At 40.3% G+C, this 24,809-nt stretch overlaps 2 protein-coding genes across 2 annotated transcripts; both read left to right on the top strand.

Annotated features, from left to right (window-relative positions):
• Window positions 1-1,889: 1,889 nt before the first annotated feature.
• Window positions 1,890-17,154, top strand: LOC117495247 (alanine aminotransferase 2-like). Its single transcript, XM_034146399.1, is given in 13 exon segments — window positions 1,890-1,983; window positions 3,305-3,428; window positions 9,623-9,712; window positions 10,055-10,163; window positions 10,273-10,409; window positions 12,746-12,989; window positions 13,063-13,112; window positions 13,114-13,143; window positions 13,237-13,373; window positions 13,774-13,945; window positions 14,964-15,119; window positions 15,353-15,465; window positions 16,668-17,154. Coding segments are annotated over 12 exon segments (1,422 nt in total). The 5' UTR covers window positions 1,890-1,983; window positions 3,305-3,335; the 3' UTR covers window positions 16,759-17,154.
• Window positions 17,124-24,504, top strand: LOC117495136 (alanine aminotransferase 2-like). Its single transcript, XM_034146243.1, has 11 exons — window positions 17,124-17,155; window positions 17,319-17,325; window positions 17,669-17,777; window positions 17,887-18,023; window positions 20,360-20,603; window positions 20,677-20,756; window positions 20,850-20,986; window positions 21,387-21,558; window positions 22,575-22,730; window positions 22,964-23,076; window positions 24,278-24,504. The coding sequence occupies exons 1-11, from the start codon at window positions 17,124-17,126 to the stop codon at window positions 24,366-24,368; spliced, it is 1,278 nt and encodes a 425-aa protein (XP_034002134.1). The 3' UTR covers window positions 24,369-24,504.
• Window positions 24,505-24,809: the final 305 nt, after the last annotated feature.

Here is a 24,809-nt window from a genome sequence, read left to right as displayed (position 1 = left end):
TTATTTTGAAGAGTACAGCGCAAGCATAGGGCAAACTAGCCAATCAGAAGCAAGGAGGCACTGGAGACACACCCACCTATGGAAACGAAACATTGAGTGGTATACTTGTTTTAACAGTAAGAACAGAAAAACGAAAAAACGAGCTGAATTGCCGTTTTTCCGTTTTGGGGCAAAATTGAAAAACAAAAAAACGACCCGTTTCTGTTTTTTGTTGTTGTTTCAATTAGAACTAAAAAACAAACGGTTAAAACGTACCTTCGTCCTGTTGGCTACACTACAACAATAATTTAATAACAAAATGATTTTGTAATTTGAAGTAGGATACAGAAGCCTACCTCGACCTGAACTAAAAGGAAAGTGTAGCCTACATAGTTACTGTCCACCAATCAGGGTGCGTACGGGTGCTGGAAATCCTTGAAAATGCTTGAAATTGTACGAGGTGTTTTCAAGGTTTGAAAAGTGCTTGACTTTTGGGAATGGTGCTTGAATTTGGGATAAAGTGCTTGAAATTGTAAATGCTTTACTTCGCTTTTTAGATTAAAATAAAATAAAGAAGTCGGAGCGCGCTTAATTGCTTCGCTTTTACATAAAACAGCTCCGCTCCGGCCTTCCCGCGCAATGCTCGTGACCGGCAAGTGTTTTTGTTACGTGTGTGACCTGGGCATTCGGATGAGAGTGATAGATGACAGTATGCCAGGAGGTTGCCGTTTCAACGAGCGTTGGCTAGCAGAAGACAAATACAAGCCATGGCTAAGACGAGGGTCAAGCGAAGCCCAAGAGTAGCCTCCTGCAAAGTGTGCAACAATAACGATGCGAGAGTCTGCGCTGACGAGCCACACACCACACGAAAGGTACGCCATAGTAGAGCATTTTAGATTAGGCTATCGTTGCATGTAAAATACATGACACTTTTCTCTGTGCGCGGCAAAACAAGCTCGCCAAAATGGCTTCACTAGTCTGGCAGTATTTTAAGTGTCCGAAAGTGACAATAAAATAGCGGTATGCAACGTGTGTGTGAAGCAGAAATCCTGCAGCTCCACCCGCTGTGACGGACCGGTGAGCGAAGCAGAACACACATTAAGAGTTAGACCTAACACACTTAGCTATTTTATCTACCTCTGGAACAAGCTGATTCCGGCGATCGGCCCCAAAATTGGCGATCGGAGCATCCCTAATAATTGTATATGATATGTTTTATAATGATTGATCATTAAAGTGTTCTCAAAGCTGGTAAAGGTGCAGCTAGTTTGAATGACTTTGTATACTGCAGGGTAGCTTGTGAATTTACTCCAGGTGGAACTAAAGTCTGATTTAAGACTTGATTATATTTCACATCATTCATCCAGATGTGTAAAGTAACTAAAGGTATTCAATACATGTAGTGGAGTAAAAGTAAACCATTTACCTCTGACTTATGTTTACTGCCAACCTAAAAGTACCTCAAAAATAGTAATCAATAATATATTGAAAAGTTATTTGGCTGATTGTTTTATATTGGCTCAGCCAGGTTATATGGGATGCCCAGTCTACGTACAGATGGGTCTCATTTTGAAATATTAAACTTAGTTTTCTTTTCTAAAAATTGAAATGTAGAATGCTATTATGAAACACACATTTGGTTGTTTATAGCATAAAGAACATCAGATTTAATGTGAGGTAGGGAAATAATCATTTATAAGTATGTGTATATAAATATGTAATTTACAACAGCTGTAAGATGCTTGAAAAGCTTGAAAATGCACCTTGAAAATGCTTGAAAAGTGCTTGAATTTGACTTTGGAAAAGGTGTAAGAACCCTGACCAATGACTACCTTGCATTATTTCCATTATTTTCATTCATGGGTTTTGTCCATATACAGTCTATGGTTTTGTCACTATAACTTCTGCAGTCAAATATTAGTTTGCCTCCGCTAGAGGTAGTTTTTCTGATAGTCGGTGCCCTCCCACTCGCTTAACAGGTTTAATTACGTCTCAACGTTATCATTCTCAGTCATGGGCGTAGGAAGCATCCTGAATGTGGGGGGGACATTTTTAACGGGGGTGTGGGGGCGAAAAAAAATATAGATTTCCTGTATTCTGGTGCATTTTAACAGGTGGTTTGATACTTTTATGTGGCTATACTAGCATGAGGAAAATGATGGGTACATTTTGTAATTTCAGTAGTAAAGAAAGGAAACATATTTGATTATTAATTCAGAGCTGTCTTTGAATTAATAAAAAGCAGTTTAAATGCCCATTTTTTGTACATTTATATACAACAATAAATATTTGTGAGTGCATTGAGAGATATTGTTGTGGAGAGTCATTTATATATAAATCGCAAAATACATTTGTGAATCCTTCTGTGAGCATTTATTAATATTGAGACTGATCTGACTCCATACGGATGTTAAGTTCACCTAGGAATGGTATCATTGACTTAAATGTTCAAATAAATGTTGCTCTTCTGTCTATATTGGTCATATGATGCCCCTTGACTGAAATGTTTCCTGTTCAAGATCCCCACTGATTTCCTTAAAATCCTGGGATGAGAGTCCACATCACAATTTACTCTCAACTGTCATTTCCCTTTCATCACTCACCTCAGCAATGGACCTCTCTCCACTGTCCCTGTATTCTGCCTCTGACTCACTCTCAAGCCTAGATGTCAAGAGAGGTGGTGAAGTGATAATAAATACTGATAAATACTAGTAACCTGGCATTTCGATGCCTTTTCTCATCTAAACTATTCAGTATTTGTATTTCTCTCTATCATGACATAAAGACGAAACTCCTCTCCAGAAGTGAGACGCCGCCATCACTGTTAACTGATTAACTGCTACCAGCTGATGACTTACTTTCCTCTTCTTTGAAAAAAATGTTCTTATGTCCATGTTGTCTGGGGGAGAAAACATATCAAACCAAGAGATCGTCAGCTTTGATTTTCGCTGTATTAACCATTTCCTGAACATTTGGTGTGTGTGCCTTACCTCCGCTACCGGCATCGCTTCATACAACAGATCTGAGCTGTCCAACTATGACATCACTCCTTGAACATGCGCGCGCTATGTGAGAATCTGCCTTGGTACAAAGTAGCAGTGAAAACATGGAACGGAGTTTCATTGATTTGGGCATTCTCTCAATAAGCAAGTGGAATGGATTTCATTTGATAGTGAAGCACTGACACAGCGCTCGACAAAGTGCGGCGAGTGGATAGACCGATTCACGGACTTTCCGCATAGTAAAAGTGGGGGGGTCTAAACTAATCATTTGAAAAAGTGGGGGGGACTTGTCCCACCCTCATATAATGGCTGCGACGCCCATGTTCTCAGTGACAGGTGATCAGTCAGACAGAGATGAGTTCCCTGCAGGAAAGAGACCTCACTCTGCGGGGGACCAGAGCCCCCAGCCGGCTGCAGGCTGCACGCGACACCGAGGAGACAGCGCAGGTGAGTCCCGCGAGACGCTGTGACTCACTTCAGAGACATGAGCCGAAAGACAGCTCTAGAACAATTTAAGCGCACATTCGAAACGTTTTTTATTTGAACCTTTGAGAAATTACTGGGGAAATCATATGAAGACGTATTCAGATATTTTTTCTAAGTTAACGACAAGGTAAAAGGCTCCAATACTAGTGAAAATAAAACTCGTGTTTTAACAGCAACATCAATTTTTCGACGGATACATTACTCATAAAAATCGTGTCTTTGACAAATCAAATCCAATCAAATCAAGTTTTATTTATATAGCACATTTATAAACGATGTTTGGTCGAGCCAAAGTGCTGTACATATAGTAAAAATCCCCTACAGTAAAGACATTTTACAGCTAATACAACAGCACAGTTTGTTCAGAATATCAGTATGATAAACTTAGAAGAAGTGGCTTGATTTTGTTCTCAGGAGGGGACTTTGACAGAGTATTTCTCAAAAAATACACAGTAAAAGTACTTCAATGTATTGTTAGTAGTAGGCTTACTAATACAAAGTCAAACCGTATCAATTTCATTAAGAACTAATGGTAACATTTTATTTTTGGGTCATTCCAGAATTGGAGGACATTTCATGTCCCCCATATCAAAAATCTAATAATCCATGCCCAAAAAGCTAAGACATGCACTTGTTGTGTTAAATATACTTGTCTTGAGACAAGATGCATATAAAATTGTAGAAAAAGTGGTTTCAAAATATTATTTAAAATATCAAATAGCTCTCGAACACCCCCTAAAATTGCCCCTTTCTCTTGTCCCAGCTTCTTGGTGACCAACTTGCATGTCAAATATAACATTTAAAATAGGGTTTTTATTTACTTTTTTGGTATTATTCTATTGATATATGTGTCTTGTAATGGTAAAATCAATTTGTTAAATCATAAACACATTTTAAATAACAGTAATTTTGCACAGAAGGTGTGTCCCTCAACATGCGCGCAACCCTGTTACCGAAACCTTTTTAGCTTGGCAGAGGAAGTGAAAAAACTGTTTGTCGCATGACACAGTGGAAAGGACATCAGCAAGCCATGTGCTACTACCATGGGTAGACCAAAACTAAGTCCTCTCTTTTATTTGTAAATAATATATTTCCAATCTTGTCACTCTTGAAGGAGTGTGGCACTCATACAAACGCAACCCTGTTACTCAAATTATGAGACAAAAACTAATTAATTTCAAATGTATCTTTCTTTTGTTAAATATCTAAGTGTGTCCATTCCTTGACAATAGCATTACATTGTGCAGCTAGCATTAATTCCTGAGGTAAAAGCTAAAATTAGCATTGATTTTCAACCCTGTTACTTGCAACCCTGTTACTATAATTAGAGTAACAGGGTTAATTCTTCATTGGAAAATATACATTTGATGCCTTAGCTGGGCAAATCACTTTTTTTATGGTTTATTATCTGTTTTTCCTAAATACATAACAAAAAATAATAAAATGAAAGGTTCATTTTTCAAAAATGTTGGTGTCTAAATTGTCCTCCAATTCTGGAATGACCCTTTTATCATTCATCAAAGATAGCAAAAAACATGAGCAGTGACTTATCCGACCGGCCCACTTCAGTACCGGCCCATCGGGATTCGTCCCGAACGTCCCCTGGCTGTATATCAGAGTTCCCGTTAGCCGGTAATTACCGGACTATGACCGGTAAAATATGCTGAAGACCGGCAAATATAAATCTCTCCGGTCAAAATGTCCGGTCAAAATAATTTCCCCTTTAGCGCAATACCGCTTCAGTTGCGCCACTTATGTGACAGACAAGAAGAGTATGTGACAGACAAGAATAGTCAATTCTAGTGGAGAAAGAGATGTCCTGTATGGTTTGATTGTGCGTTGATCTGTTGGTAATGCCTCGGGGTTCCGGTGGGCATGTAAACAAATGCATAATGCTGCTGCGCTATACTTTGTGGCCTCACCCGGTTGCATAGCGACGCTTATTGTTTAGGTGTCTTTTAATAAGCAGGTAGTCATATCATTAGCTAGAACTAGCTAGATCTGATCGATATGCACATAAACGCGAGTGAAGTCTAATCTGACGGGAGAGAGAGATCAGCTGCTGCTGACGAGTCGACACGCAGCTCTGCATGATCACCTGCAGCGGTGAGCGGAACAAAACACACACTTCAGGTTAGAATATCACACGTAGCTATTTTAATTACCTCTCAAACTACCTAAACTAGTTATAGATATGTTTAGTTTTACTGTCAGGTCACTCATTACTGATCCGCGAGCTGCATGATACTGGCGGGCTGTCAGGAGAGGGAGAGAGCGCTCCGTTTATTATTCCCGTGTTATTGTAAATTACTGTACACTTTTGAATAATGTAGTTAATCTACTATAATTAGTTTGTTTAATATCGAATCATATCAATTTGTGTTAAAGCTCAATAAATAACCTTTGACCGGCACTTTTCTACTTTTGTCCGGAAGATTTCAACTTTAACGGACATTTTGACCGGCGAAAAAATATTCTAACGGGAACTCTGCTGTATATAGTTTAAATCTCCTTAGTTACAATGTTGTCCATTTTAGACAAAGGCTTATTATATTTACAGCCCCTAATAACATTTATTTTCTGGGCTCAATATGTGTCTTGGCTGTTTTCGTTGTGATCCTAAATTCACCTTGTTTATAATATTATCACTATAACACTGACCCAGATCGCTGGATCGCGAGAAACACCTGTCATCAGACTGGCAAGGGCTGTTCCATGCTCTGCTCAACCTCCCGTCTTCCCAATGGACTCAGTAGCGCCCCCTGCTGCCGTGTAGCATGTGTGAGTGAGCATGTGTGACTGTGGGTGTTTCTCAATCGCGAGTACGCTTGCTTGGTAGCACATGTCTGCCGAGCATCTTGCTTCAGAAGCGAGGCAAGAATACTTCCTGCCATTCGGAAAACAAAGAGTGGAACAGGCTAGCAAGTGTGCAGGTGTGCGTCATATGAGAGGCCCCGCCTTACATCTTCCACCACAGATTTGGGGAAATTGGTCCGTGCGCAAAGCATTGTGGGGATTTTAAGGCCGCGAAGTCTACTCATGTGCACACTCGATATTTCTCCAAACGGAGTACGCCGGGCTCGGTAGATTTCCAAGTATACTGGAGATTGGAACAGTACTTCGGCGGCACTCGATGACGTAGTATGCTTGAAATAGTGGCTCGGAAGCAGCTTTACTCGCGATTGAGAAACACCCCCTGTATGAGCCAGCCACGGCGGAATATTACTGCCAAAAGTCACGTGACTCACTCACGTGACTTTTGGCAGTAATATTCCGCCGTGAGAAGAAAAAGTTTTGTACTTGTAAAAAAAAGTGTTGTAGTTGTAAAACAAAGTGTTGTAGTTGTAAAACAAATTTGTGCACTTGTAAAAAAAAGTTGTGTCGGCCTACTTGTAAAACCTATGCTGAACTTGTCTCTGAAACATGATTTATTAGAAAAATGTTATGTGTTTATTTGATAGATACGTTTTTTCTTTGCAAAACTAAATTCATTAGTTTGTAGATGGTGTTTTGTATTTGCAAACCACATTGTGTTTGTTAGTGAATCATGAGGCATTTTTAAAACCTGTTTAGTTTGTTTGTGGAGTTATGGCAGGAAATTAGCTCCATAGAAAGGGACCGTCTACAAAGTGCAACGCCAGAAAGACATTCTGCAAAAATATGCAAAAATGAACCACCAAAACCACACATTACTAGTCTCCTATTTGTCATACTGCAATGTTTTGAAGATATTAATATCAATTTGGTGTATGGAGTATTGATCCGTAAAGTTCTTTATCTTTACCAACCTTTATGAAGCATGAAACCTGCGGTGCAGAGGATGTAATGGCGCATTTCCATTGCAGCGCGTAGCTCGCTTTAAGCGTGCCATGTCGTGCCGTCCCCTTTTTTGGTTGTGCTTCCACTAGGCCTCGTTCCGGCGCGGCACGGCGCGGGGCCACTTTTTCCCCTCTTTTCTGGCCCTAGAAAATTGTGGTTCTATCGGGGCCAACAAACAGGGCTGAGTCGGGCTGAGTATGCTAAACTAGAGAGAGGAGCGCTGGCAAGAGGGCTAGAACTACAACAAGATGGACATATTTGACCGTGATTTAATTGTAATACACGTTTCAAAATGATGCCGAAGTAACAACATACTGATACCGGTTAGTAAAAACCATGAATTAATGCTTTGTCAAGTCTGCAGACAGACGGCAGGCGAAAAACCTTTTAAAATTCGTGTTTTTCTAGATGGAGATTGGCTAAGCTAACGCAGTATATGCCCCGACCGTCCACACTCACAACAACGGCCTATACAGACATAAATACAGCAGCGACTGTATTCACCATGACACAGGCAGTCTGTGGTGTGTACTTGTTTAACTTTTGTCGAGTTTCTGAACATATATAAGGAGCTGTGAGCTCTGAGTGCTCACAGCTAACGGCTGTGTTGTGTTTCTGGATTTCTCATTGAAGATGACGTCACGGCTCCGCCTACACTGCGTTACTATAGTAACTACCCCAGTTCCTAAACTGTAATGGAAGCGCAGCATGAAGTGAGTCGGCCCTGTTAAGGCCCAACGTGGCCAAGCCGTACCGAGCCGTACCGAGTGTGGCCGAGGCCGACCGTGTAGTGGAAATGCGCCATTAGAGGTGCAGGGGCAATAATTCTTAAAAGGGCAAGCCGTTGATTTTAAAAAACTTGTAAAATATATTTATGCCTGGAATCACTACTTTTAGACTTTTTACAGTCAACATTTCTTAATTCCTTACCTTCCTATATATTTGCAAATCACATCATGTCTTTTTCTAGTTTCTTAGTATTAAGTTTAAAACAGTCTTCACCCCTCCAAAAAATACTGAACAAATGCTCAAACTAAATCTTAGAAGTAGGCTATATCTGTTTCCCTTTCTCCGAGTCCTTTGTTAAAAACGTGTGTTTCTTTTTTGTTCCCTCCTTCCTCTTCTCTTTCCTCCCTTACAGCTGATTCACACATTGCTAGCAGAGGTATCACCACTAAACAAAGCTAGTAAGCATAAGCGGCTAAATATTTAAACCATATCATCAGTGCCTCAGTCAGGACTGCAGAGTGCATGTGTATTGTGTTTGCGTGAAATGTTGTATTCATGCGTTCTTTCACCAAGGCTTCAGGGCTCGCCCCTGTGACCAAGAGGGAGGACGGGTAACCGAGCATGGGCACCATTCTCCTGACAGAATATTTTGATTCACTCAAGACTGTGCACAGCATATGGCTCCACACTATACTGTTAGGAAAGGAACTGTGATAATAAAATAATACATAAGTAGAGTTTATGATTATACTGGGCCAGTATCAAAAGATAGCAGACTCTTCAGGATGCAGACAAGGCCTTTTACAACTCTGTGTGACGATTGGCTAAGGCACTTCAGCGTGGTTCACCCTTTGTGACTGGGGTTAGGGCAAAAATGAAATGTATTGATTTGTAAAAAAATGTACATTAAAAAAAGGACACATACAAGGAAGGCAAAAGGGCAGGTGTTCATCCCCCTTGTGTTTTCTCTTTGCATGTTCCTGCTTCCAGTGTTATATTATTACATTGTATTATTACATTGTCCTATCTGATGCATTAACATGTCTACAGTATTTTTACTGTTATAAATAGATGCTGGTGGTTAAGTCATTTTTGTATGGGCCTATAGTTGGGTCATTTAGTTTGTAACAGTGCATCATATTTTTAAATGGTTCTCTAAAAGTAAGTAACAGCAGTTCAATATGAACTATTTAGCTTGCTTTAAGCAGCTACACCGGTAAATCCTGCTTTTGTGTGAGGCTATGACACAATGTTTTCTTCTTTAGGGACTTTTCTTTCAGTATTTTACAAAGACTTATTATTTCCCATCACTCTTCATCACATGCATACATTTGAGTTATTAATTAAAATACAAAATGTTTAAAAAGAAAAAAAACTGTATGCACTCAATGACTTCATTTACTTTATATTATTATAATACTAAAACACTTAGGCTTAAGCTAACATGTCCTGGGTACAAATTCCCTCCAGTGGATGACATGTAGAAGATTAAAGATACACTTGGTTACTCTATTGCAAGAGCATTACTATTATAGTGCAGGTGTAAGGTGAAATACACATTTTTTGTACAACCTCCCTGCAGTTATATCACACATTTGTTTTCTCAGGGAGCCGAAAAACCCTTCCAGCAGGTGATGGATGTCAGCACAGGAGATCCCCACAGGGCAGGGATGAAGCCTGTCTCGTTTGTTCGGCAGGTTTGTTTAAAATTTGATCTGTGTGTGTGTGTGTGTGTGTGTTGTGTGTGTGTGTTGTGTGTGTGTGTGTGTGTGTGTGTGTGTGTGTGTGTGTGTGTGTGTGTGTGTGTGTGTGTGTGTGTGTGTGTGTGTGTGTGTGTGTGTGTGTGTGTGTGTGTGTGTGTGTGTGTGTGTGTGTGTGTGTGTGTGTGTGTGTGTGTGTGTGTGTGTGTGTGTGTGTGTGTGTGTGTGTGTGTGTGTGTGTGTGTGTGTGTGTGTGTGTGTGTGTGTGTAGTACCTCTCTATCTGTGGCCAGTCTGACAGCTACTAACGGAGCCTGTCTCCACCTGTTTGTCTTCTCAGGTCTTGGCAGCGTGTGTCTACCCCAAGCTCCTGGATGAAAAAAGCCTTCCCCTGGATGCCAGGCAGAGGGCAAATACGCTTCTGGGGATCTGCAGTGGAAGGAGCGTGGGTAAGAAGGAATACTATTCATTCATTCGTCCAGGCAACAACATGTTTTTTAGAATTCCTTTAACTGGCAACTCTCCTCTAATGGCTGATCTAAAATGTTTCGATTGCAGGCTCATACTGTGCAACAGCCTATGGCATACCATATGTCTGTAAAAGTATTACTGAGTTTATCATGAGGCGAGACGGTGGAGTGAGTTCAAACCCAGAAGACATCGTCATCTCCTCTGGCTCTACGAAGACATTGTTGGTAGGATGATAAAGTATCTTTGGAGTATGATTAGTAGTGGGATATTTTGGAGATGAAACAGACATCTTCATTCTGCATTACAAATAAACATCCATTAGTTAGCTTTGAAAGTCAGCATCCTAACAATGGCAATGCTGACATGTTGATGTTTACTATGTTCATATTCTTAGTTATGTGTGTACGAATGCTAACATTGGCTAATAAGCACTAAACACAAATCCAGAAGGTTGATGGGAATATCGTTTGTTTTGCAGGAATTTAGTTATAAACTAAACCATTGGTGCAAGGACTATTCTGACCGGCTGTCGGCACTCTTTGTAAAGAGTGTCACCAAATGTATTACAATTCAATAGGACATTGTTGAGACTTTTCACCTACAAAACTAATCGTAGTGGAGTAGTCAAAGGAATTGAGTCTGTGGGTTACATGAATGTTTGAACTTTATTTCATGGCAATCCATAGGTGTTACGACCTCTCTAAACAAACAAGGTGACTTCAACTAGAGACACTGGAAACCAAAAATGTGTAAAGGACGCAGAAGACAGTTCATTAGGAGAAAACAAAGTGCTTTAGCTTTTAACCTAAGCAACTGTATACTCAAAATTGAAAGAAAACTAAAAAAGGGATAGGCCATCCGAGCTCAATCAATCAATCAATCAATCAATCAAATTGTATCGATGTAGCCCAATATCACAAATGATACATTTGTCTCAATTGGCTTTACATTTAAAGCATATGACAACCCCAGTTTTTATATTGGCCACCTTCCAGTTGAACAAAAGCTGGGGAAGCCTCCTAACCTACAATCCTCTAAACTTTGTGAGAAAAAGACTGAACCAAACCTCATAAATGAAATACCAGTGAACAGGGGCGGACTGGGACTAGAATTCAGCCCTGGAAACTGACCCAGTCCGGCCACATGAAATGTCAACGGGGGGGCATCAGAAAAAAAAATACAGTACTATTAGTTATTAGAAATCAGCTGTTTATTAGGCTGCATTCATGCAGTTCAAGGGATAATTGTCACCCACTTCTTGCTCTTGCCCTGCACTTGTATGTGCCAGTTGAGCTGGTTCTTCCACCAACTCAACTCTCTGTCCCTCATCATGAACGCAGGAGGCTGGCTGTATATCTGAACTCGCGCCCTCATCATTCTCTTCATCATCTTGCACTTGTTCTGCTGATGATAGTGCTTGTAGCAGCGCAGCTGCCAAAAGGTCTGTCAATTTGCGACATTTATATGCTTCACCTGCGAGTGACTTCACCTTTTTTTTCTCTTGCCTTCTCAGCCCCTCTTTTCGTTTTCTCTGATTTTTATCCATGTTTTTTCATTCTCCCTGTCTGCCACGGCGTCTACCCTGCTGAAAAAAACAGCGTCGACCAACTTAGCTGGTCAGGCTGGTCAACCAACCTGACCAACTGAGTTGACCAGACTGGCTGGTTTAGAGGGGTTTTGGACACTTTAGCTGGCCAGGATGGCTGGTTCAGCTGGTGCACCAGCTGAACCAGCTAAACCAGCTAAACCAGCTAAACCAGCCATCCTGGCCAGCTAAAAAAAACAGCATCCATCACCAGTTTATGTTTAATAAATAATAGTATTAAATATACCATGCTGGAAGCTTACCAGGATTCCAGGTGACCAGCATACATTGTTTAAATACTGGTATGATTATTTAAACTAGAGAACATAAATATATTACAAAGATTCATTGTGTCATGTATTCTGGTATCTACAAAAATAAAGACATTGTATAGTGTTCATAACAGTATTTTATAAATAGCAATAAATAGTAGTTAATATAATAAAATACACAGTAACAATACAAATAACAACCAACCTGCAAATCAACCTCAAAATAAATATATTATCTAAAACAGGTGGATTTGATTTAAAATAAAAGTAATAAATAGAATTCAATATTTAAATGGTAACGAAAACATTAACACTATGAGAAAAAGGCCGTCAGCGCAACTTAAATGATGATGTTAAACAATTTTTTTAAAGGGCCGGCCGGCCGTCAACGGCCCTTGAGGACCGGCCGTTCTGTGGTTCTCCAGATTCTACAGATGGCCAGTCCGCCCCTGCCAGTGAACAAAAAACACATTGTGCTCATGCACGGCCACACAGAACACTTTGAGATTCTAACACTCAGCTATTTAGAAATTGATGTCGTCTTGTCTTGTCTGAACACACCTGCTCGGGTACACATTGCCAAGTCTTTTCCAACAGCAATTACTGCATTAAGAATAAACACGTTAAAGAATCATGCCAAAAAGTTTTATACTGTGTAGTACTGTTGCATTATCTTTATTGTATTCTTAATGAATGTGTTCAGATGGTTCTGCACCTGATGGCCAGTGGGGAAGGGGAGACTCGCACAGGTGTGTTGACCCCGATGCCCTGCCCACACACCCTGCCCACACTGCTGAACATGGCTGGATTGACTTTGGTGCCTTACCAGCTGTTGGAGGACCGAGGCTGGGCTGTAGATCTGGACGAGCTGCACCGAGCTCTGAGAACCACTAGGGGACACTGTTCTCCCAGAGCAATTTACATCAGCAATCCAGGAAACCCCACAGGTAAATGCGAGCAGATAAATTGACTGATCTCCGAACTGCAATCATTGTTGCTGACTATTAAATGTACTTCTAGGTCATGTGCAAGACAGGAAATCAATAGAGGAAGTTATTCGTTTTGCTGCAAACCGAGGGTCTCGTCCTGTTGGCTGATGAGGTGATTACAAGCTTAACAGGGATACTGATTCATAAAAGTTGTTCCCAATTTCACACAAGCTCCCTTTTTTCTTGTCTTCCTAAAACCTTCTAGGTGTACCAGGACAGTGTGTATGGACAAGGGAAAGAGTCTCTTTCCTATAAGAGAGTCCTGTTTGAGATGGGCAAAGAGTACTCAAAGAAAGTGGAGCTGGTCTCCTTCCACTCATTATCCAGCGCCTGCATGGGAGAGTGAGTGTCTTTAAAGAGGACATGTTATTCTCATTTCCCGGTTTATTCTTGCATTTTTCAGATTTCTATATCTGCATGATAACCCAAACCCTAACCCTAATGTCCATCTTAGTCCATCTGTTCGTCTACACAAAATGATCTTTGCTTTGCTTAAGAGCAAATCCTTTATGCAATGAAACAGAGGGCCACACTTCCCTCCTTACACATCAAGTAATAATCATACCAAATCTATTTAGATTCAAGACATCCAGATAAGGTTCTCATCTTATTGTGACATCGAGGCACCCAGAGCCTCCTCACATGAGGCACGCGAAGTGTGAAATTCTCCATGCCTCTTAAAATATATATATATTTCTTCACGTGTGATAAAAATGTTTCCCAACACACTGTGTTTACGTAGGTGTGGTCTAAGGGGAGCGTATATGGAGGCAGTTAACCTGGACCCAGCCGTGATGAAATATTTAAGAGATGCGCAGGCCCCTTCCAGCCCTCCAGTTTTACCACAGCTCGCTCTGGAGGTCATGGTCAATCCACCCACCCCCGGAGATCCTTCCTATGAAACATATTCACAGGTATTGGAAAAACAAACCCATGTTTTCTCAATTATTCTTGTATAGTTATATAAATGCACCACATTAATAACTCTATTGTTAGCCAAGGAGGAACACTGCTCAGTCAGCAGGATATTTCCAAAAACTGTTTTAGTCTGGTCATTTCAGGTAGTTTAAAGTGTAACTTATCTAAAAACAGGGCGGATGAAGGCAAAAAACAATATGGTCACAATTGAGCTGAAAATACAAAACAATGAGCTGAAAGACGCACAAATACGCTTTGCTGTAGAGCTGTGAGAAACTGCAGAATGGGGCAGTTTTGGCCCAATACCAAACCAACCCCTACACCCTCCCTCTACTCACTTCCACTCCGTTTGATGGTTGCGTGGAGAGTCAGCTACACTGAGTGCTGTTCCAAACCAACAAGTAGGGAGTGGGGAGTGGCCAACCAAAAGTTAGTCAGCAATCATGTCTTACGACCAACCACCTGACCATGTGCAACGCTGTTTGTGTCCGTCATGTAACACGCTGTGTACAAATAGTTCTGTGCTAAAATGCATTAGTAAAATGCACAGATATAGAAATGTCACATTGTCATACAGATGTTAAAACCTCAAGGTTACATCATAATCTTATTTTATATTTTTGCTTAGGATCATACACCCGTTTCTTATCTTGAAAAAACGGCAGACGTGTGCATCTGATAGTATATTTATAGTGATTGTTGCAAAAACGAAGCAGCTCATAAATATCTGATCTAAAAATTAAACGAGGTTTACAAAAAAAAGGAATGCCACGATTGATTGAGTTTTCATGGTCAAGAAAAGTTTTTCCTTGAGAAAGGCGAGTTTTTCCCAAAGCTGTATTTACACCCTCCACCTTAAAGAAGGAAGCCTCATTCAGCTGTGGGTGTGACGAGTTCACTCACAGAGTGGGAGTGCGTTGGGGGCGGTTTGGAATTGGGCCTCTATGTTGCTCTTTCACTATGAATGATTCCTTTCACAATCATCTTCACTTAAAATCTTATCAATAATTGCAGGAGATTCTTCACTCTTTGACAACCTTGTCCCAGAATGCTCAGCGTGCTTGTGAGTTCCTGAATGATCTATCAGGGATCAAATGCCAACCAGCGAGGGGGGGAGTTTTTCTTTTTCCCCGTCTGCATTTACCACCTCAAATGGTAGAGGAGGCCAAGGTGAGGGATCATCGCCACTGGACCTCAAGCCCAAAACCGTTTTACAAAAGTTTATGGCTGTTTATTATTAATATAAGAATATACTATACTCTGAATATTTAATTTTAAAAGTCAAGAAAAAAAAGAAGCACTGATTATAAGAAATATTATTAAGTTGATTCATGTTGTGCATCATATCTCATATTATGCCTTGAAAAGCTTTCATTACAATGGGTCAAGGTGATTCATTCCAGATGTTAGGAGTGGAGGCAGATGTGCTTTACTGCCAGAGGTTACTGGAGGAGGAAGGTGTGCATTTGGGAGCCGGCTGTGAGAACGGACAAGTAGATCCAAACTTCCACATCAGGTAAAAAGAAAATGCCTGATACCTTCATGTATATAACATGTGTTATTTAAAGGGGCCCTGTTATGCTAGTTTAAGTTTTTAAGGTGTAGGGTGTATTTTGTGCCTCTACTGTGACATGTCTCCATTCTTTAATGCTGCAGCACCTCTTTTCACCCTCTGTCTGAAACCAGAGCCCAGTCTGCTTTGATTGGTTAGCTGGCCGTCTATATTTGATTGGTCTACCGCTTAGATATGTCCCGCCCCTTAACCTCTCACGTACAATGTGTTGGAGCACTAGCCAATAGAAGAGTGAGTGTAACACAGTGATGTCATTATTTCCCAGAATTAAACTAATTGGAGTCAAATTGATGCGTTTCAGGAATGGGGGAGTGTGCGAGAGAGAAACTCCCGCTGGAGAGACATTTGGGATTTTAGCCTTTGTAGACCATTTACATGAGAAGAAACCTATATTACACACTAGAGGAAAGGAAACCCCAAAAAGCATAAAAAGGGAATTTAAAAAAACAGAGTACACTGTTGTTGTTGTAGTTTTTTATAGAGAGAACATTGTACTAAGATACATTATTAAAGACTATTGGAAAGAGAGGGCATTATGAAACCCAGGGACTTTTTGTGACATTTATGACAAGTTTTGTGAACATATGGTCATTTTACAAAGAGTGCTTTATTCATTTAGAGAGCTACTAACTAACTTAGCCACAGAACAAATGTACATTTACATGTAATTTGGTTGGCATGTAAATCTATCACTATTTATTTATTAAAAATCCTCTTCTCCTAACATTTTTTATTTGTATTGAATAGCTCTCTTAGATGCTTTGTGGATAACTTATATATTAATTTCATCTTAATTGTAAGGAGAAATCATTATAAAACATTTACTTTTCCAATATTTCTTGCTTGGAATTTGACACTAGGAGAACTCTTTGAAGCCTGAAGCTTTGTGAATATGAACCTAAGGCATTTTGTAAAGTGGGAACATTCTGGAAAGTGTTGGACAGTTCAGATCATTCCCCTAACAGTGTGGCGTGGCAGGGTAATAGGGAGTCTTTGTTGGGCATATTTATCTCCCTTTTAAAAAAATTGAAATCCAAGTTTTTCTTCATTTTAAATGTATAATTCTGATCAAGTCACCAATGATTTGTCCTTTAGGCTCATTTATGTGTTCATACATGGTAATGCATTGTTTTCTTTCCCCTCAGGTTGTGTGTTTTGGCTCCTCCCGACACCCTGGACGAGATCTTGGCACGACTTCACTCTTTCCACCTGCGCCTGCTGGAGAGGTTTCCCTGAGTCAAGGACACAGACTCGGGGGGAAAATACAGAATCCTGGTCAACACTACATACCTTTTTATTACTGCTAATCGTTTGATTGACACTGTCAAATACAATTATAACTTTTTATAACTGTGCTGGAGTTTTCTTTCAAACGGTTTAACTGGATGGATAGCTAGCTCAGTGCTAGTGAGACCCTTACACTCAGTGTTTCCATTAAAAACACAACATTAAATCAAACAACAAAAGAAATACTACAAACATACGTATACTATAAACTATGTGTAACATACTACTCTAGGGTCCTGCTTTCAAAACTTTACTTTAGGAAAACCAAGTGTCATTAGATGTAGTACTGTACTTGAAGTTTGAAGATTATTGCAATGAAATACAAAATAAAATCAACATTTGGACTGTAAACCATTGTGGATTCTTCTTCTCTTTTAAAAATACTCTTTTAAATAATTGTAACGTGTAACTGCCAGATTCTTGTTTTCACTCTCACCCCCTTCTACACCCCCAAAGTCTAACACTTTGTTATATTTCTGTACATGTGTTGTTTTTTTCTGGCTCTGCAGGGGTTATGTAAGGAGGGGTGAAACAGATGCTGGAGGGAAAATAGATTCCCAGGTCATAAGCTGTGTGTGTGTGTGTGTGTGTGTGTGTGTGTGTGTGTGTGTGTGTGTGTGTGTGTGTGTGTGTGTGTGTGTGTGTGTGTGTGTGTGTGTGTGTGTGTGTGTGTGTGTGTGTGTGTGTGTGTGTGTGTGTGTGTGTGTGTGTGTGTGTGTGTGTGTGTGTGTGTGTGTGTGTGTGTGTGTGTGTGTGTGTGTGTGTGTGTGTGTGTGTGTGTGTGTGTGTAGTACCTCTCTATCTGTGGCCAGTCTGACAGCTACTAACGGAGCCTGTCTCCACCTGTTTGTCTTCTCAGGTCTTGGCAGCGTGTGTCTACCCCAAGCTCCTGGATGAAAAAAGCCTTCCCCTGGATGCCAGGCAGAGGGCAAATACGCTTCTGGGGATCTGCAGTGGAAGGAGCGTGGGTAAGAAGGAATACTATTCATTCATTCGTCCAGGCAACAACATGTTTTTTAGAATTCCTTTAACTGGCAACTCTCCTCTAATGGCTGATCTAAAATGTTTCGATTGCAGGCTCATACTGTGCAACAGCCTATGGCATACCATATGTCTGTAAAAGTATTACTGAGTTTATCATGAGGCGAGACGGTGGAGTGAGTTCAAACCCAGAAGACATCGTCATCTCCTCTGGCTCTACGAAGACATTGTTGGTAGGATGATAAAGTATCTTTGGAGTATGATTAGTAGTGGGATATTTTGGAGATGAAACAGACATCTTCATTCTGCATTACAAATAAACATCCATTAGTTAGCTTTGAAAGTCAGCATCCTAACAATGGCAATGCTGACATGTTGATGTTTACTATGTTCATATTCTTAGTTATGTGTGTACGAATGCTAACATTGGCTAATAAGCACTAAACACAAATCCAGAAGGTTGATGGGAATATCGTTTGTTTTGCAGGAATTTAGTTATAAACTAAACCATTGGTGCAAGGACTATTCTGACCGGCTGTCGGCACTCTTTGTAAAGAGTGTCACCAAATGTATTACAATTCAATAGGACATTGTTGAGACTTTTCACCTACAAAACTAATCGTAGTGGAGTAGTCAAAGGAATTGAGTCTGTGGGTTACATGAATGTTTGAACTTTATTTCATGGCAATCCATAGGTGTTACGACCTCTCTAAACAAACAAGGTGACTTCAACTAGAGACACTGGAAACCAAAAATGTGTAAAGGACGCAGAAGACAGTTCATTAGGAGAAAACAAAGTGCTTTAGCTTTTAACCTAAGCAACTGTATACTCAAAATTGAAAGAAAACTAAAAAAGGGATAGGCCATCCGAGCTCAATCAATCAATCAATCAATCAATCAAATTGTATCGATGTAGCCCAATATCACAAATGATACATTTGTCTCAATTGGCTTTACATTTAAAGCATATGACAACCCCAGTTTTTATATTGGCCACCTTCCAGTTGAACAAAAGCTGGGGAAGCCTCCTAACCTACAATCCTCTAAACTTTGTGAGAAAAAGACTGAACCAAACCTCATAAATGAAATACCAGTGAACAGGGGCGGACTGGGACTAGAATTCAGCCCTGGAAACTGACCCAGTCCGGCCACATGAAATGTCAACGGGGGGGCATCAGAAAAAAAAATACAGTACTATTAGTTATTAGAAATCAGCTGTTTATTAGGCTGCATTCATGCAGTTCAAGGGATAATTGTCACCCACTTCTTGCTCTTGCCCTGCACTTGTATGTGCCAGTTGAGCTGGTTCTTCCACCAACTCAACTCTCTGTCCCTCATCATGAACGCAGGAGGCTGGCTGTATATCTGAACTCGCGCCCTCATCATTCTCTTCATCATCTTGCACTTGTTCTGCTGATGATAGTGCTTGTAGCAGCGCAGCTGCCAAAAAGGTCTGTCAATTTGCGACATTTATATGCTTCACCTGCGAGTGACTTCACCTTTTTTTTCTCTTGCCTTCTCAGCCCCTCTTTTCGTTTTCTCTGATTTTTATCCATGTTTTTTCATTCTCCCTGTCTGCCACGGCGTCTACCCTGCTGAAAAAAACAGCGTCGACCAACTTAGCTGGTCAGGCTGGTCAACCAACCTGACCAACTGAGTTGACCAGACTGGCTGGTTTAGAGGGGTTTTGGACACTTTAGCTGGCCAGGATGGCTGGTTCAGCTGGTGCACCAGCTGAACCAGCTAAACCAGCTAAACCAGCTAAACCAGCCATCCTGGCCAGCTAAAAAAAACAGCATCCATCACCAGTTTATGTTTAATAAATAATAGTATTAAATATACCATGCTGGAAGCTTACCAGGATTCCAGGTGACCAGCATACATTGTTTAAATACTGGTATGATTATTTAAACTAGAGAACATAAATATATTACAAAGATTCATTGTGTCATGTATTCTGGTATCTACAAAAATAAAGACATTGTATAGTGTTCATAACAGTATTTTATAAATAGCAATAAATAGTAGTTAATATAATAAAATACACAGTAACAATACAAATAACAACCAACCTGCAAATCAACCTCAAAATAAATATATTATCTAAAACAGGTGGATTTGATTTAAAATAAAAGTAATAAATAGAATTCAATATTTAAATGGTAACGAAAACATTAACACTATGAGAAAAAGGCCGTCAGCGCAACTTAAATGATGATGTTAAACAATTTTTTTAAAGGGCCGGCCGGCCGTCAACGGCCCTTGAGGACCGGCCGTTCTGTGGTTCTCCAGATTCTACAGATGGCCAGTCCGCCCCTGCCAGTGAACAAAAAACACATTGTGCTCATGCACGGCCACACAGAACACTTTGAGATTCTAACACTCAGCTATTTAGAAATTGATGTCGTCTTGTCTTGTCTGAACACACCTGCTCGGGTACACATTGCCAAGTCTTTCCAACAGCAATTACTGCATTAAGAATAAACACGTTAAAGAATCATGCCAAAAAGTTTTATACTGTGTAGTACTGTTGCATTATCTTTATTGTATTCTTAATGAATGTGTTCAGATGGTTCTGCACCTGATGGCCAGTGGGGAAGGGGAGACTCGCACAGGTGTGTTGACCCCGATGCCCTGCCCACACACCCTGCCCACACTGCTGAACATGGCTGGATTGACTTTGGTGCCTTACCAGCTGTTGGAGGACCGAGGCTGGGCTGTAGATCTGGACGAGCTGCACCGAGCTCTGAGAACCACTAGGGGACACTGTTCTCCCAGAGCAATTTACATCAGCAATCCAGGAAACCCCACAGGTAAATGCGAGCAGATAAATTGACTGATCTCCGAACTGCAATCATTGTTGCTGACTATTAAATGTACTTCTAGGTCATGTGCAAGACAGGAAATCAATAGAGGAAGTTATTCGTTTTGCTGCAACCGAGGGTCTCGTCCTGTTGGCTGATGAGGTGATTACAAGCTTAACAGGGATACTGATTCATAAAAGTTGTTCCCAATTTCACACAAGCTCCCTTTTTTCTTGTCTTCCTAAAACCTTCTAGGTGTACCAGGACAGTGTGTATGGACAAGGGAAAGAGTCTCTTTCCTATAAGAGAGTCCTGTTTGAGATGGGCAAAGAGTACTCAAAGAAAGTGGAGCTGGTCTCCTTCCACTCATTATCCAGCGCCTGCATGGGAGAGTGAGTGTCTTTAAAGAGGACATGTTATTCTCATTTCCCGGTTTATTCTTGCATTTTTCAGATTTCTATATCTGCATGATAACCCAAACCCTAACCCTAATGTCCATCTTAGTCCATCTGTTCGTCTACACAAAATGATCTTTGCTTTGCTTAAGAGCAAATCCTTTATGCAATGAAACAGAGGGCCACACTTCCCTCCTTACACATCAAGTAATAATCATACCAAATCTATTTAGATTCAAGACATCCAGATAAGGTTCTCATCTTATTGTGACATCGAGGCACCCAGAGCCTCCTCACATGAGGCACGCGAAGTGTGAAATTCTCCATGCCTCTTAAAATATATATATATTTCTTCACGTGTGATAAAAATGTTTCCCAACACACTGTGTTTACGTAGGTGTGGTCTAAGGGGAGCGTATATGGAGGCAGTTAACCTGGACCCAGCCGTGATGAAATATTTAAGAGATGCGCAGGCCCCTTCCAGCCCTCCAGTTTTACCACAGCTCGCTCTGGAGGTCATGGTCAATCCACCCACCCCCGGAGATCCTTCCTATGAAACATATTCACAGGTATTGGAAAAACAAACCCATGTTTTCTCAATTATTCTTGTATAGTTATATAAATGCACCACATTAATAACTCTATTGTTAGCCAAGGAGGAACACTGCTCAGTCAGCAGGATATTTCCAAAAACTGTTTTAGTCTGGTCATTTCAGGTAGTTTAAAGTGTAACTTATCTAAAAACAGGGCGGATGAAGGCAAAAACAATATGGTCACAATTGAGCTGAAAATACAAAACAATGAGCTGAAAGACGCACAAATACGCTTTGCTGTAGAGCTGTGAGAAACTGCAGAATGGGGCAGTTTTGGCCCAATACCAAACCAACCCCTACACCCTCCCTCTACTCACTTCCACTCCGTTTGATGGTTGCGTGGAGAGTCAGCTACACTGAGTGCTGTTCCAAACCAACAAGTAGGGAGTGGGAGTGGCCAACCAAAAGTTAGTCAGCAATCATGTCTTACGACCAACCACCTGACCATGTGCAACGCTGTTTGTGTCCGTCATGTAACACGCTGTGTACAAATAGTTCTGTGCTAAAATGCATTAGTAAAATGCACAGATATAGAAATGTCACATTGTCATACAGATGTTAAAACCTCAAGGTTACATCATAATCTTATTTTATATTTTTGCTTAGGATCATACACCCGTTTCTTATCTTGAAAAAACGGCAGACGTGTGCATCTGATAGTATATTTATAGTGATTGTTGCAAAAACGAAGCAGCTCATAAATATCTGATCTAAAAATTAAACGAGGTTTACAAAAAAAAGGAATGCCACGATTGATTGAGTTTTCATGGTCAAGAAAAGTTTTTCCTTGAGAAAGGCGAGTTTTTCCCAAAGCTGTATTTACACCCTCCACCTTAAAGAAGGAAGCCTCATTCAGCTGTGGGTGTGACGAGTTCACTCACAGAGTGGGAGTGCGTTGGGGGCGGTTTGGAATTGGGCCTCTATGTTGCTCTTTCACTATGAATGATTCCTTTCACAATCATCTTCACTTAAAATCTTATCAATAATTGCAGGAGATTCTTCACTCTTTGACAACCTTGTCCCAGAATGCTCAGCGTGCTTGTGAGTTCCTGAATGATCTATCAGGGATCAAATGCCAACCAGCGAGGGGGGGAGTTTTTCTTTTTCCCCGTCTGCATTTACCACCTCAAATGGTAGAGGAGGCCAAGGTGAGGGATCATCGCCACTGGACCTCAAGCCCAAAACCGTTTTACAAAAGTTTATGGCTGTTTATTATTAATATAAGAATATACTATACTCTGAATATTTAATTTTAAAAGTCAAGAAAAAAAAGAAGCACTGATTATAAGAAATATTATTAAGTTGATTCATGTTGTGCATCATATCTCATATTATGCCTTGAAAAGCTTTCATTACAATGGGTCAAGGTGATTCATTCCAGATGTTAGGAGTGGAGGCAGATGTGCTTTACTGCCAGAGGTTACTGGAGGAGGAAGGTGTGCATTTGGGAGCCGGCTGTGAGAACGGACAAGTAGATCCAAACTTCCACATCAGGTAAAAAGAAAATGCCTGATACCTTCATGTATATAACATGTGTTATTTAAAGGGGCCCTGTTATGCTAGTTTAAGTTTTTAAGGTGTAGGGTGTATTTTGTGCCTCTACTGTGACATGTCTCCATTCTTTAATGCTGCAGCACCTCTTTTCACCCTCTGTCTGAAACCAGAGCCCAGTCTGCTTTGATTGGTTAGCTGGCCGTCTATATTTGATTGGTCTACCGCTTAGATATGTCCCGCCCCTTAACCTCTCACGTACAATGTGTTGGAGCACTAGCCAATAGAAGAGTGAGTGTAACACAGTGATGTCATTATTTCCCAGAATTAAACTAATTGGAGTCAAATTGATGCGTTTCAGGAATGGGGGAGTGTGCGAGAGAGAAACTCCCGCTGGAGAGACATTTGGGATTTTAGCCTTTGTAGACCATTTACATGAGAAGAAACCTATATTACACACTAGAGGAAAGGAAACCCCAAAAAGCATAAAAAGGGAATTTAAAAAAACAGAGTACACTGTTGTTGTTGTAGTTTTTATAGAGAGAACATTGTACTAAGATACATTATTAAAGACTATTGGAAAGAGAGGGCATTATGAAACCCAGGGACTTTTTGTGACATTTATGACAAGTTTTGTGAACATATGGTCATTTTACAAAGAGTGCTTTATTCATTTAGAGAGCTACTAACTAACTTAGCCACAGAACAAATGTACATTTACATGTAATTTGGTTGGCATGTAAATCTATCACTATTTATTTATTAAAAATCCTCTTCTCCTAACATTTTTTATTTGTATTGAATAGCTCTCTTAGATGCTTTGTGGATAACTTATATATTAATTTCATCTTAATTGTAAGGAGAAATCATTATAAAACATTTACTTTTCCAATATTTCTTGCTTGGAATTTGACACTAGGAGAACTCTTTGAAGCCTGAAGCTTTGTGAATATGAACCTAAGGCATTTTGTAAAGTGGGAACATTCTGGAAAGTGTTGGACAGTTCAGATCATTCCCCTAACAGTGTGGCGTGGCAGGGTAATAGGGAGTCTTTGTTGGGCATATTTATCTCCCTTTTAAAAAAATTGAAATCCAAGTTTTTCTTCATTTTAAATGTATAATTCTGATCAAGTCACCAATGATTTGTCCTTTAGGCTCATTTATGTGTTCATACATGGTAATGCATTGTTTTCTTTCCCCTCAGGTTGTGTGTTTTGGCTCCTCCCGACACCCTGGACGAGATCTTGGCACGACTTCACTCTTTCCACCTGCGCCTGCTGGAGAGGTTTCCCTGAGTCAAGGACACAGACTCGGGGGGAAAATACAGAATCCTGGTCAACACTACATACCTTTTTATTACTGCTAATCGTTTGATTGACACTGTCAAATACAATTATAACTTTTTATAACTGTGCTGGAGTTTTCTTTCAAACGGTTTTAACTGGATGGATAGCTAGCTCAGTGCTAGTGAGACCCTTACACTCAGTGTTTCCATTAAAAACACAACATTAAATCAAACAACAAAAGAAATACTACAAACATACGTATACTATAAACTATGTGTAACATACTACTCTAGGGTCCTGCTTTCAAAACTTTACTTTAGGAAAACCAAGTGTCATTAGATGTAGTACTGTACTTGAAGTTTGAAGATTATTGCAATGAAATACAAAATAAAATCAACATTTGGACTGTAAACCATTGTGGATTCTTCTTCTCTTTTAAAAATACTCTTT

Source organism: Trematomus bernacchii, unplaced genomic scaffold (assembly GCF_902827165.1).
Source record: "Trematomus bernacchii unplaced genomic scaffold, fTreBer1.1, whole genome shotgun sequence".
Taxonomy (NCBI): Eukaryota; Metazoa; Chordata; class Actinopteri; order Perciformes; family Nototheniidae; genus Trematomus; species Trematomus bernacchii.
This window is presented reverse-complemented; position numbering and strand designations above follow the sequence as displayed.

Excerpts from the sequence above, each read along its gene's own strand:
- LOC117495136 (XM_034146243.1), top strand. The coding sequence starts at position 17,124 with ATGAAATACAAAATAAAATCAACATTTGGACT. Across the intron at positions 18,024-20,359 it reads GCTCTACGAAGACATTGTTG|ATGGTTCTGCACCTGATGGC; the intron begins GTAGGATGATAA and ends GAATGTGTTCAG. Across the intron at positions 20,987-21,386 it reads TCCAGCGCCTGCATGGGAGA|GTGTGGTCTAAGGGGAGCGT; the intron begins GTGAGTGTCTTT and ends GTGTTTACGTAG.